The sequence below is a fragment of the Acartia tonsa genome, chromosome 10, assembly GCF_053477335.1.
Source record: "Acartia tonsa isolate MP-2025a chromosome 10, ASM5347733v1, whole genome shotgun sequence".
NCBI lineage: Eukaryota > Metazoa > Arthropoda > Copepoda > Calanoida > Acartiidae > Acartia > Acartia tonsa.
The window spans coordinates 30707591-30722101 of NC_137269.1; the positions used below are offsets into that span (position 1 = coordinate 30707591).

Below are 14511 nucleotides of genomic sequence, written 5' to 3' on the forward strand. Positions count from 1 at the left end.
TTCTAGTAGAACTCTATTAAGTTTGTTCTATTGTAACTCTACTTAGATTGTTCTAGTATAATTCTATTAAAATTGTTCTAGTAGAACACTATTAAGTTTGTTCTAGTTTAACTCTATTAAGATTGTTCTAGTATAACTCTCTTGTTCTCAACCATCTCTATAATTTCATTATCTTAGAACAAAAGAAGTGTTCTCAAAAGAGGAACAATAAAATCATTATCTTATATCAAACAGAAAAGAATAAGATAAGATATGTCCCGATTATTAAATCTTTATTAATCAGTTTGGAAAGTTTGATTAAATATGAAAGATATCATTATGATAATTTACCCTTGAATTCTTTATTTATTTAGATAGTTTATTTTTGTTTTTTAATTTTGAACTTTTTCTGAAGGTCAAAAACTCAAAAAATCGTAAGGAATTTTTACACGTTATTTTCTACAACTGTTCTTAAAATTTTATCATCTTTCTTTAATGTATAACAGTGTATTGTTATAAACATACATGCTGCTACGCCTCTAGATTCCTGTAGGGGCACTAAAATGGGATGTGGAGCTGACCCTTCCCAACTCTCCTTTTTTGGGGGGGTTAGGGATAATTTTTTCCTAGGGGCCATTTCTCTTCAGAAGGTGGTGTTACCCTCAAAAAAGTTACAAAACTTCCCAGGACCTACCAGAAGCTACATTTTAAAGGAGAACCATATATGTACAGTTGTTATCATGTAAAGGGGGGGGGGGGGTTTAATGCAACCATCTCGTAATCAATGTATAAATGGCACTTAGAATTCGAATTTTTATCTGAAATTTTGCATGAATAATCCTTGGTAGGTCTATTTTCCCTAAATCGAACAAAAAGTTGGAAAAGTAGCGGCTAACGGCTTGCGACTCAGCTGTGTAGCCATTTTTTTGGGTATTTTCAAGAGAAATCCATCACGAAACCTCTCTCCACATAATGTTCTTTTCCACTCCAAAACGTTTTCAAACGGTTCTAGCCGGTAGTTGCGGGTACTAAAATCTAATAAATGTTTTTTTGTATCATTTCACATGATTTAAAGCAAAAATATGATTCAAAAAGTTGATTGCTACGTAATTTATGACAGATTTACCCTAAAAATAGCCAAAAAACGGCTAAACGGCTGTGCCGTTAGCCGTTACTTTTTCATCCTTTTGTTCAATTTAGGGAAAATAGACCTACCAAGGATTACTCATGCATAATTACAGATCAAAATTCGAATTCTAAGTGCCAGTTATACATTGATTACGAGATGGTTGCATTAAACCCCCCCCCCCCTTTTATAGTGGATTGTTATTTTATCCGCGCTCTTGTATAAAAATACCCTTGTTTAATTTTGGGAAGTTTATATCTCTACCAAAAGAGAATATTTTTAAAGCAAACTTTTAAATTAAAATGCGCAATTTAATTATGAAAGGGCATTTGATTACAGTTGACCCTTATTAGCAACAAGGATAACAATATTAAAAAGTAGAATTTGAAGGAGACTTTTCTTAAATGGCTATAAGTTGATTGATATATATAAACTATTTTGAATAAAAACCTAAAATGCCAGAAGGACTTTATAAAGATGTCTTAGGATAGATAGTAAAAGAAAAATATGCCATATAATTAGATTGATGGTTTGATATTAAATACCAAAATGCAAAATGATACCGTGGTTTATTATTGCAACCTTTGTTTTTGCTTTACAGTTAATAATGTTATTAGCCATAAGAACAGTGTAACATAAAGCCCAAACCCTCTCAAAAGGAAACTTTAACTTTTTACGAGTTGAAAATATCCTACTTAACTTTTCTATTAAAGAAAGAATTACCAAATTTAAAAAGTAATCTGAAAAAAATTAGGTAACTTTTTTTACAGAATAGAAATTTAAAAACTTGCTTTAACTTCTAAAGAGATCACCTTGATTGTTTGGCACAAACTTTAAGTTTTTTTTATAATTGTACTAAAATATATAACGTCCTTTGTCAAATTCTTTAATATTGCTTTCATGTCTAAATGCTTTTTTTCTTCGCTACCAGTGAGCATAATTGTACTCGTTTGCTATGTTAAATTATCAAACCAGCTTTGTAAAAACTTGCATCCCTTAAATGCATTCATTTATGCTGATTTATGCATCAAACTTGTCAAGGGTGCAACTATTTAAATAAAAGCATAAATAATTATTTGGTTTCCTTGTTATTTAGCAGCCGATGAACACTATAATAATCCAAAGTCGTGGTGCCTTTTGGTTTAATTTGTTGGGGTACAACTACAAAGAAAGACGAAGACAGAAGAGAAATGAACATAAAGTAATATTTTGAAAAGAGATTTTTATTTATATTACATTGCGTTCTTTTTTTCTCAAACATTTCCACAATGAAAAATAGTTTAATTTTCTAACTTTATTAATGCATTTTCATGGAAATAACCCTTAAAATATCATAAAAAACTGTGTCACCCTTAAGTTTTATCATAAAGAATTAAAGGTCTATAAAAGGGGATGGAAGGGGTGGAATGAAAAAGGACACATAACCATAAAAGGCAGATATGTGCAAAAATAAGAACAGGTTTTTTTAGGCTTGGGTTAAGGAGAGAAGGTGCAATATCATTTGTTACATGTGGTTGTCATTTAAAACTGTAGAAATTGTAAATAAAAATCAAGAGAATGTTTAAGTTTTTAAAATTTGAAAGAAGATTTTTACTTATATCTTATATTAGATAAACTTTTCATTTGAATATCTTCAAACGAAACAATCTTGTTTTGAATTTTGGTTATTTTAAACTTTATTTTTTGTAAATATTTTGTGTTCAGTTCATTGTTCTGATATAAGAAAGACTATGAAACAGCATTCTGCACTATTATCAAAAGTTATAGAAATTTGATAAAATAAGAAAAGTTGCGTTGTCCATAGGTCATTAGGTCCATGATTAACAAATAATGAATTTCTGATACATTTTCCTGTTTCTATATTCATGGTTACCATTTCATTTCATAGAGATAACATTTCCATTTGAAAGAGAAAGAGTAGCGGGGGACCGGGGGGGGGGTCTGTGTTCTTCTCGTCAGTTCCAGGGATTATGCCTTTAATTTTGCTGTTTTCCTTTTTTACCATTTTATGTGAAGTGCATGGATGTATTGTTGGGGTATTTTAAGGATAAAATTACTGGGGACAATTTTTCAACTGTAATAACTACATCAACTAAGGGCATGAAAGGCCTAAATTCTATTGTGATTATTTGATGTAGAATCTTTAGAACTATATGTAGGTGACTCATAGTAAGGGTTTAATCATGGATTCAGGGATAGGTCAATCAAATTATACCATTTCTAGTCAACTAAATACTGCCTTTTATAAGGAAATTAATTGGGTTAAGATCAGTTTTATTTTATTTTCCTATTAATTTGTATTAGCTTAACTTTTGGAATACTTAACTTAGAGAATACTTGTGCTCTTTTATGATGCGTTTTGACAAAGATTTTTCGTGTGTGCGATTTTACAGCTTTAAACCTACTTATTACAATTATGTATGTAGCAACCTACCCACCCAAAACAACGTAAACGTAAGTGTTAATTTTTGCACTTAAAACAAAGAACCCACAAAAAGTATTTTAAATCTTTGGTTAGAATTCTATTATGTTTAAATTATATTTTATAAATTTTTAGAGATTTGTTTATAATGTACATCATGAACGTTTTAGCTAGTACGCATTTACTTTTAAATATTCCTTTCTTAACGTTTAAAAACATGATATATAGTGCTATAGCTTTTATTTGGGAAAAAGATTGATATAACTAGGAAGGGAGGGGACAACTGACTGTAAATTATACTGGTACATATATTTAAAAAAAATCTTTCTTACGTGCGAAATTGTTTTTTTGATTGGTTAGTTCCAACCACTGAAATTAAAGATCAGCCAAAAATGAAATCGATTTCTTTTTAGCATTACTGATAAACTTACAGACCAAGTAAGTTGATCAGGAGAATCTTAAGATAATTTATCTTTTTTTCCAAATCACAACCGAGTAATTTACTTTTCAAATATTGAAATCCAATGCAGGGAGTAATGGAGGGGACAATGGGCAATTAATTCAATATAAGAGTTATCAAAGAATGGGCATGAAATCCAGTTTAATCTAATACATTTTTAGGAAATTATAAAGGGATTGTTAATTGAATAATAGATTTCCATAGCGTCATGTAAAGTGAAATCACAACTTGTTTTTGATGAAATATATTGAGGTTTTTTGGTGAGATTTTTATATTAAAAGATTATTGGACCCGGCCAGCTGCTAGCAAGAATATGACTGCCCCTTTTTATTCTGTTTATTTCCCTTGCCCCTTACCCCCACCTCCCTTATCCCCGTCTGCTACATTCCAAACTAACACAACGAGTGTTTATTTCCCTTCCCCCCACTTCCCTTATCCCTTCTCCCCGTCTGCAATATTCAAAACATACATAACGAGTAACGGCATTTCATGCGCAAGTCCCCAAACTCAGTCAGAAACTGCTAAATTCTTGCACATTCCCTTTAAGCCAGTCCCCAAAGTCTGAGACTCCTAAAAATTGAATATTCGATCCATTGTCCCCTCCCTTACTCCCTGAATCCAATGTACTCTATAGAACTATCGACAAACTAACGTTGCAAGTGAGATAAATTGTAGATACTTATCGTAATGGGGAATCTATCTGGACAATAAATTTCAGCTGTAAAATAACCGAGAAATGTGAGTTTCTCATGGCCGGTTATCTTAGATTATAGAGTAGCTTCGCTTTTAAAGATATTGGCATCTAAATAGGTTTTACATATATATATATCTAGAGAAATCATTAGCAAGACGATTAGGCAAAAATTGAACATTAACACTTTTATCATCTTAAAAGCCAAGCTTTTCTTAAGTTCGTGTCTGTACTTCAATCTCTCCTTAGAAATAAAACTAATAATAAAAAGGACATCAATTAAGACCAGTAAAATGTCCCACTGAAAAGCACAGCAAAATCAGATGGATCCTAAGATCTTTTAATATATAAATGAAATTGGGGCTCACATGAAGGAGACTAGCACCGGTGCTAGTTTCCTTCATTCTACACCATTTATTGCTAGGGTTCTTCATCCTTAAGATTTACAAGATTTCTAATAGTGGGAGGGATATCCTATTTTAAATTTGAGTTTCCAAAGAGTTATAAAAATTATTTTTGGGGGGAGAGGGGGGGTTAAGACACCCTCTCGAAAAATAGTTTAAAACCTTCCCAGGACCTATAAGAAGCTTCACTGTAAAGGAGAACAATATCGGTTCAGCGGTTAGCGAGATCCTTCGGGACAGACAAAAAACGCTTACTACTTTATATAATAGGATTAATACATAATACAATTAAGAAGGGTAAAAAAATTAGGTGCTAGCTTTCTTCACTTTAAGAGATTTGGTGCTAGCTTTCTTCATTTTTCGATTTCGGTGCTTGTCTCCTTCATGTGAGCCGAAATTGGTTACCTTTAAAGCTTTTTACAGCTATAGACAAACTATCGACTATGCCTCTAGAGGCATTTGAGTAAAAAGAGGAGGATAGAGGGAAGTCGATCTTTCACATTTAATTTTAGTTTTAAAAAGAAAAGTAATAAAGATTTTTTTGTGTGTCATTTTTCTTGTGACTATTTCTTTTATGATGTTGGTAATTATAAAACTTCATGGTAAAGAAGAACCATATCGGTTCAGCGGAACGCGAGATCTTTTACTGCACACACAGGCAGGTTGATATACATCCTATTACTTTATATATAAAGATAGTCCTTTGAGATTAAGAAAATTTCTATTATTGAAACGTTATCAAAAATACAGCTTCATTGCCGGTTTAAGATGTCAGCAGGGGGACATTTGATCAGAAAAACAGAGAAAAACAATTTTGCCTTTTTCTTTGCGACAGACAGAATCGTTGATTTTGATTCTCTGTATTGTTATTTATTGTTATTGTTATCAAGAAAGAAATTATTAAGATTAATATTCTTCTTAAGATGAAAAATCTCTTCCTAAATGTGAACAGATAAAAGATACTCACAAATGCATTCATGCGTCTTGCAATTCAGTTACTTCTCATAGAGGAATAGATCTGTCTTGCAACAAACGAAGGACAGACAGACGAACGGACATGTCTTTATTATATTGTAGCAGTGCTACAACAATCAAGGATAATAACATTACATAGATTAATAGTTTTCAAATATAATACTGAAAGTAAATATATTTCATAAACCTTAGTTTTCCTAGTTTTCTCTAGGGGCGTCTTGTGTGTGTTTTTTAGGGGCGATGACTTTTGGGACTGTTGAGGAACCACACTCCCTCAAAATAGTCAAAAACCTTTCTAGGGCCTATAGAACGATATCAAATTAGTGGTTTGCAAGACCATAAGTTACAGACATACAGACAGGTAGACTTATATCCTGTTACTTTTATATTAAGATATAATAATATCAAATCTGTATAAGTTGTTTTTTTATTTCTGTTTAACTAATTTACACGTATCTATCTATCTATATATAGTAGCTGTATTGTAAATGGTCAGGGCTTAAGAATATAGGCAGTCCAATGTATATGTTGTTATAACTTGCCTTATAGTCAACTCATGAAGGGAAGTAAATACGATGGAAAAAAACTGATATAATTGGATGTTTAAAAAATGAATCTAAAGAAGTTTAAATTTTGTTCCTTCTTTTTTACTGCGAAAATTTTATTTTTTACTTTTAATGTAATTAAATTAAATAATATTCTTTTTTTGGAAGTCTAAAATATTTTACTGTGTGTTATGAAGAAGGAGGTTTATAAGGAACTTGAATTCTTAGAGTTACTACAAATGGGTGGTGGTCCTCTTTTTAAACATTATTAATTGTAGCAAATTGTATGTACTGATTTACTAATAATTATGACAACAATATATTAAAAGCAGCTTTAAACAGTACACGATTCATAGACAATACAATTATATTATAGTATAATTTTATCGCATGGTGTTATAGAATTCAAAAGTTAGAATTAGTGGAGCAATTCTTTTGTTTATGTAGGTCCCGTGGGGCCGAAGAACCGCGCTTATCGAAATATATGTAATAATTCAATTTTAAGAAAATTAATACTGTTCCTAATCTTAATGTATGATGCGGTGTATATATGGCAAAAATTTTGGTGGGGTATCGTGTGACCACTACAAATGGGCCTCCTAATGGCAGGATAAAAGAAAAATATATGAGAGGGGGATAGGTTGAAAAATAATTTGAGGGGGGGAGAGGTGATAGGGGTATTGAGGAAATTAAAGTCAAGAAAAAGAGTATTTATACAGTGTTACCAAAACATTATGCAGAAATGTACTTCAAATATAAAGATACAAATCTTTGCTTTAATTAGAATACTTTACTGATAAAACAATCTGTTAAAATAAGTAGGTAATACTTTTAGTTTTAAGTAATTTTTTTTACCTTCGCCCCTAGCCTCTAGGAGTTTGAACTTTTAGAATTTTGAGGTCTCCCTGAAATTAAAAACTCAATCGGTTCAGTGGTTTCTTTCTTTATATAATAGGAAAGACTATATGAATTTATGAAAATATCTAATATTTAATATTTTTAACTTAAGCTATAACTTGTTAATAGAAATTTTGTATAAACTTTCCGAAAAGAAAAATGAGAAAGGGTATATATTGAAGAAATGGGTGATAGAGGGGGGAGGAGGCAGTGTATATAATATAGTAGGCAGTGAAACGCGGACCTTGATATAGCTAACATATATACTTATATAGTTACATATATGAAAATATACACAATAGCTGTGTATGTGTGTTTATGTTTAAGAATAGTCTCAACATACAGACAACATGTTATGTTTCGTGATGGCTCTAGTTAAAGTTATATTTTGTGATGTTTTTAAGCATTTTTTTGCTTATGAGAGTGATGTTCAAAGTTTTTATAATTATCCTTTTTATTGTTGATTTTTATTAACTTAATCTTTTTTTTTTATCATTTAGGGCTTTGCTTCTTACCGTTAGGGGTCTTACTTCTGAAGAGGTTCAGAGAAAAAGTGGTCTGAAACCATCCCATATTTTTATAAGGGGGGGGGGGGGGTGGGATTAGGTATGTAAGGAAGAAAATTTTATTACTAACTACGAAATACAATTCTAATTTCACTGAGACATTTCACAAAGCTTAAAAATACATTCTGATATAATGATATATTTTTTTGCTGGCAGCAAAACTGGCTGCAATTTTTTATACAAACAAAATATCCTTTGCTAAGTTTCGCATTAAAACAATGCTAATATTATTTATCTAAAATAGACAATAGTTAATAGATGTAAGGACATACCTAATACCCATGGATATAGTTAATAGTTATAGAGCAGCTTGCCTACATATAAAAACTTGATTTGACAAAATCTGAATTACATAAGAATAGTGCAGTTGTTGTTGTTGGAATTATCTATAGGTGTCAAAATGAGGGCTCTGCAGCTCCCTGTAAGCGTCAGGTTCCCCCTTCTACAATTTTCAAAATCAGTGTTAAGTCTAAACCTGGTCCAAATATAAAAATCCCTATTCATAAAAATATTCAAAGCATCCAAACGGGTTTAATTTGAGGCTTAGTCGCGCCAAACGCACGGCTGCCAAGAACTTGTCAAAATAGTTTTGAACATTTCTTTGTATTAAGTCGGAAAACGATTGAAGGTTGTTTCATTGGCAATTTTTAAAGCTTTTTTTGCTCAATGTCAAACCTGGCTTAAGATACCTATTTTTAGTACTTATATTAAATCTTGATAATTTGGTTCAATCGAGTAATGTCCGAACTTCTCAATTAATAATTTAGATCTACAGAGGGGTAAATTTTGTTTATTATTATTTTTGGGATGTGTACATTAATTTATCGTCAATACATACACTTTTAAAAGATGGCGAAACAAAGTTAGGCTTATTCAATTATTACAAAAACTGTGGTAAAAACCACTTTAAACTCTTTTTGTAAACCAGTTTGTGTTTTCCTTATACGTATTATTTTTTATGATCTCTATAATGAATTGTTAAAATAAGTCATTGAAATTGCAAGAAATTACTTTCCATTAATGCATAATCTTATTTAATTGTAAAATGTTATAATTAAAACCAAAAAACAGAATTTAAACTTTATTCCAGAAAAGTTTTTCTTTGGCCATGAGGGGCTTGGGCCTACAAAACTGGTATTAATTTTAGAATTTTTTTATTTTTAGTGTAAATAGTCTATAATACGATAAGATGCATAATGCTTTAGCATGGCTGAGAACCGGTTCTAATCCAGCGGTATTATTCGGTTGATGGTTGTTATTGTAAATGTAAACAAAAATTCCTTACTTAAAATTAAAATATTTTAATAAATATCTCTGTTCTGACACAAATGAAATAGCGTTAAGCTGATAATTCTTCAATAAACAAGTTTTATAAAGTTTGTTATAAGAATAAAGTAGCTTTGTAAGTAACTAATAAGTCAATTTCCATCAAATTTAAATGAATCCCCCCTTCATTTTATTAAAAAATTTTGTTAGGTTGGTTTTTTTTGTCCAAACGTGACAATTACATAGATTAACATTAGCTTTTTAAAAGTAAAGCTTTTCTATAATTAGGGTCGGTCCGTCCGTACGTCAGTCCGTACGTCCGTAACGGATAGCTTTTCCCGTTAATTTAGGCATGTTAGAATTGTCCTATCGATTTCAAATTTTGCATGGTGATTCCTTTAGTAGTTAGGTACGATTTAAAAAGCGTAGCAACTCTATAATCATTACCAAAATGTTCCTACGTCCATTTTAAACATGTTGATTTTTTTACTTTTTTATCAACAAATTTTTATGTGATCTAATCATCGGATTGATCTGATTTTTGGTATATTGATTCCTGGGACAACAAAGTATAATGTAATAAGCGAAGCAACTCTATAATCAAGTCCTAAAAATGTAAGTATGTCCATAAAAATTATCCTGTATCAAGCAGTTTTTCAACAAATTTATTTACAATTTTGCTTTGACTCTTATAACTTTATATGGATGTTGTCATCCTTGTTTTTTATAAACAAATTTTAAAAATGTTGAAACAAACATCTCTTACAAATAAATGTTCTTTTTTGATTAGATTTTATTTGTAGTTTGTCATAGCTGCGCTACTTAAGGGTTTAATTGCTCTTGGTTTTGAAAAGTGACTAACTTTTTTTTGTGGAGGGGGGGGGGGTTAATTTGTCAAATTATAGAAATTGTTTAGTAAGATTATTAACATACAATCTTGCTTCATACAAAATTTTTCCATTCTTAGTCATTTTATGCTACATACAATACTTGATTACTTTAAATAAGGACAATTAGCGAAGCAATAAAAGTATATCACGTTTATTTAAAAAGGAATGAAAGATTACCTAGCCATATGATTAAACGGTTTTAATTGATTGACTTACATCCCCTAACAGTGGAAAAGCTTGGCATTTAAAAATACGCACATTTTTGTTTAGTCGCTTAAATGCGTACATTTTAATCTTGACATAGGTATTTTATTTTAGACGCGTTGCAGCTCTATATTTCTATTTGTGCATTCATATACTTAGTTTCCAAACCAATCTTTGTCTAAAATTGTTAAGATGCGTTCATTTTATTGTGTAACCCTCAAATGGATTCGCCCTACAATAATTGAATTTACCTATATAAATATTATTTTAGACATTTTTAACCTTGTTTAACTTTAAAGGACACGTATTTTAACGCCATAAAGGCCTTTTATCTCTCCATCTCTCTTTTCAAACTTTTTTGACTGATGATAAAAGGCATGACGCGGGTTCTAAAGAACATTTTTGTTATCAACTTTCATTAAAATTACACTAGATGCAAGCACAAAATGTTAATGTTACTTCTGTATTTTTGTGTAAGATGTAAAAAAAAGATTGATGTACGTATATGCTGCTTGCAACGTTTAGGATCGTAGCTACTATGTGTATTTTTGTATGTTCTTAAGATGCAATAACGTATTAAGCAGTGACGTGCACAGAGATTCGCCAAGGGGTGTAAAACAGTGCATTAAAGGATAAAAATGGGGACTGCAGGATTCCCAATTTCAATTTTAAGATCGGTTCTTTACCTGCCTATCGCACGCCATTGGTTTTGAGGGGTAATATTTTGTGCTATTTAAACCCCCCTCAACCCCAATTTTTGTTGGGGGGGGGGGGGGTTAAATTTTTTAAAAATGCTAATATAGCCTAATTTATGCCCTGGACTAAAACTTAACTTACCTGAATATTATGGAGTGATTTTAGTGATTTTGAGTATACACAAATTTAAACTAATCCAAAACCTAAATGATAATTGAAATCTAACCAACAAACGGGATGGGGGGAATTAATAATTTATCTTCCATTGTTTTATCCCTGAAACGTCCAGGGACATCAAGGGATTAGCCAACGTACAAATAAAATTATGTGCACACACAATGATGATAATTAAAATTAACCCTTCTATTGATTCAAATTGATTCATATTCTACTACTAGTGTTCTAACAAAGCAAGATTTGATAAAAGTACCCAAAGTTTGTAAGCCAACGTATGAGATAACGTGTTTATAAAACATTGGGTACCACTACCAGTGTAATTTAGATTCCAATGTCCCCTCCCTCCCTGGATGTGTATGTGACCAGGTCCTTATTGGTGAAACTAAGATAGATTATCAACCAGATAAAGACTAACAACTCATTTCATACACAATAGTATAAATATTCCATCCCTGCAGTAGTTAGGGCAGGACGGGAGGGTGTGGAAAAGTATAGTCTTGTTTGTTTGATTATTCACTAGTAATGTATAAGTACAAAAGTAGCATTGCTTTAGGTGTGAGATTTTTCTTTTTCAAATAAAATATGTATCCAAAGTTCGAGAAATTAATCCTGAGGATAAATTCACAAATATAAATCTGTCCCGCTGTATTTCTGGGATAGAAACTACAAGTTTGTAGCTCATATGTGAGGCATTTCTGAGTTTATTTTGTGTTAAATTTATATTAGAATGTATGCAATGTCGACAGTATACAACAGATATCCTAATCGGGTTGACACTAATTTCAATCCCTTTAGATTGAAATTCTGACTTTGTAGCATGATTTACATAAAACCAATATACAAGAGATATTAAAAGAAGTAAATTTTGTCTCCTGATTCAAAAGATCTTTAATCACATAAATCTGTATTAGATTTTAAAATTTTTGTGAACTATTTTAGAAAATACAAAATATAATATTATGATATAAAAGAAAATTTTAAATTAAATCTTAGTGACTAAAATTAAATCTAAAAATGAGCGGGGACAATGTTAGACAGAAAATGGAGAACCTCCATATACAGTTGAAATCTCAGGTGAGAAATAAACAAAATATATTTAGAAAATCACGAAACCTTTGTATAATATTTATATATGTCTATTGTAGCATTAACAACAGACAGACGGACAAGTAAATTATATATTGCAAATTATTATATGAAATCTCAACCAACAAATGTATGTTTCTTTCCGATGGACATTACGAATTATAGTGTAGCTTTGCTACTCAATAGAATTACTACAGAGTAACTTTTTTAATGGCGGTTGCTTCAATGTAGTACACTAAAAAGTGAAATAATGGCGGTGTTACCCTGTATACCGCCACCTCCCGGTGTAAATTGCAAAAAAAAACAGGAAATGGCGGTTCCACCATTTTGTATTACAAAAAGCCACTACCAAGCAAAATACTTTTGCTGTATTTCTTTTTTATTAATGTTACATGGTCTCGACTAAAATCATTCCTATAAAGCAAAATATTTTCTATTATCATTTGTTTTTGTTGTTTATTTTTGTTTAATCATATAAACATCTATTATAAATCTTTTTTCCTAGCTTTGAAAAAAACTGTGAGTGAAATATAACAGTACTTATTCTGCTACTCCTATGATTTTTTTGGCTGTGATTATAATGTTTTTATTAACTTTAAAAACAACAATTTTTACTTGTTTCGTCACGTTTCTATTTTGTTTCTTTTCATTCGTTTCCGCTTACTTTTGTGCACACGATCATGGTAAATTTCTATCGGTATTGAAGTAGTAGGATATTCGTTTGTCTGTTTGTCTATTTGTTTGTCTGTAAATATGTCTTAAATGAAGAGGAAAAATTGTATAAAAATAAACTTTTTAAAGAAGATTTTATGTTTTTAAAAAAAGATAAAACAATTGAAATATATAGACTTAGAGCATCACAGGACTAAAATTTAGAATTAAAATAGCTTGAAACCATCCCGGGACTTATGTAAAGCTTGAATATAATTGAGAACACAACTAGTTGAGTGGTTAGCGAGATCTAAATGGACAAACAATAAAACTTACTTCTGCAAACTATAGGATAGATTTTTTGTAGTTTTTTTTATTGTTCTTTTGATTCTTTAGGTTAATTCCTAAATTCTACTACAGGCCCTTTGCGTGATCTTATAAAGTAGGATTAGAAATACGATTTCGTGCGTCGCCTGTTTTATTTGTGCGTAGTTTTTCTATAGATCATCTGATTAATACTTTTGCAAACGGTTGATTAAATTGTAGAGCTGTACTTTTATCCCAAGACACTAATATTTCTAGTAGACAATCAACCTCGTCTTACTTGACCTTTGAACTTTGTATGGTAAAGAATTCCTAATATATTTTTATAAATGTCACGCATCTGACAATGACATAGCAGCAGTAGGTACAATTGTTTAAGGCCTAAAGTTTGACAGGGTTAAGATTGAGATTTTGATTGTTCAAATGCTGTTATGCCTCACTTGTTATTATTACAAACGTTATGCAATCAAATGGCGAGTTGTTTCCTACTTACATTTGGTCCTGGATCGGTAACAGCATTAAAATCTTCCATTTAAATCTGTCTTAAATTTTTTTTTTAATTGAGCTACTATGAATATTTGAACCTTGTATTCATATTGATTATCTATCTAAAGTTTGAATAAAATTAATTAGCTCAGTTTGAGTTCGTGTAATTTTTCTTGTTAGGTTGATTTATTATTCAAATCTGAAGTGACTCCTCCTGGATTTTTTTTGCAGGGATAGCTTTCCGAATCCGTATAAGAATATATCGCGCAAATGAGGAGTTTCATCCTAATCCTTTCTGGATAAATCTGCCAAATTTAAAAAATAATCCTAATCTCGTTTTTTTGTGTGTGTTGGGGATGATTTATTTATCTTTCATTTTCCTATCCCCTGTAGTTTTCTACCTTCGTGTCATGTTTTCTTCCATTTTTGTAAAATTCAATTATTTTTTGTGCTATTAGTTAATTTTGTGAAAATAGACGAAAATTAACAAACAAACAAGGATACTACACTCATTATATAGCGTAGCAATAAACATAAGAAAATATTACTATTTTCTCATAGTAGATTAAAGCCTTGTAATGTAAAGCCCTAAATAATATAGAACTACATATCGGTGCACGGGGGTTTGCTAGGCATTGACGTCCAAGGGTTGGGGTAAATGGGTGA

General features: G+C 30.9%; 1 protein-coding gene across 3 annotated transcripts in view; it reads left to right on the top strand.

Annotated features, from left to right (window-relative positions):
* Positions 1-14511, top strand: part of Pka-R1 (protein kinase, cAMP-dependent, regulatory subunit type 1) — an 80653-nt gene that overhangs the window by 7833 nt on the left and 58309 nt on the right. Inside the window, exon 1 of one of the 3 annotated variants that reach the window (XM_080174276.1) lies at positions 12238-12372. The exons of the other annotated variants lie outside the window; for them this stretch is intronic. Within the exon in view, the coding sequence (XP_080030402.1) occupies positions 12313-12372 (60 nt within the window). The 5' untranslated portion in view covers positions 12238-12312. Of the gene's footprint in view, positions 1-12237; positions 12373-14511 lie in introns of those variants that run through there. 3 annotated transcript variants of the gene reach the window in all.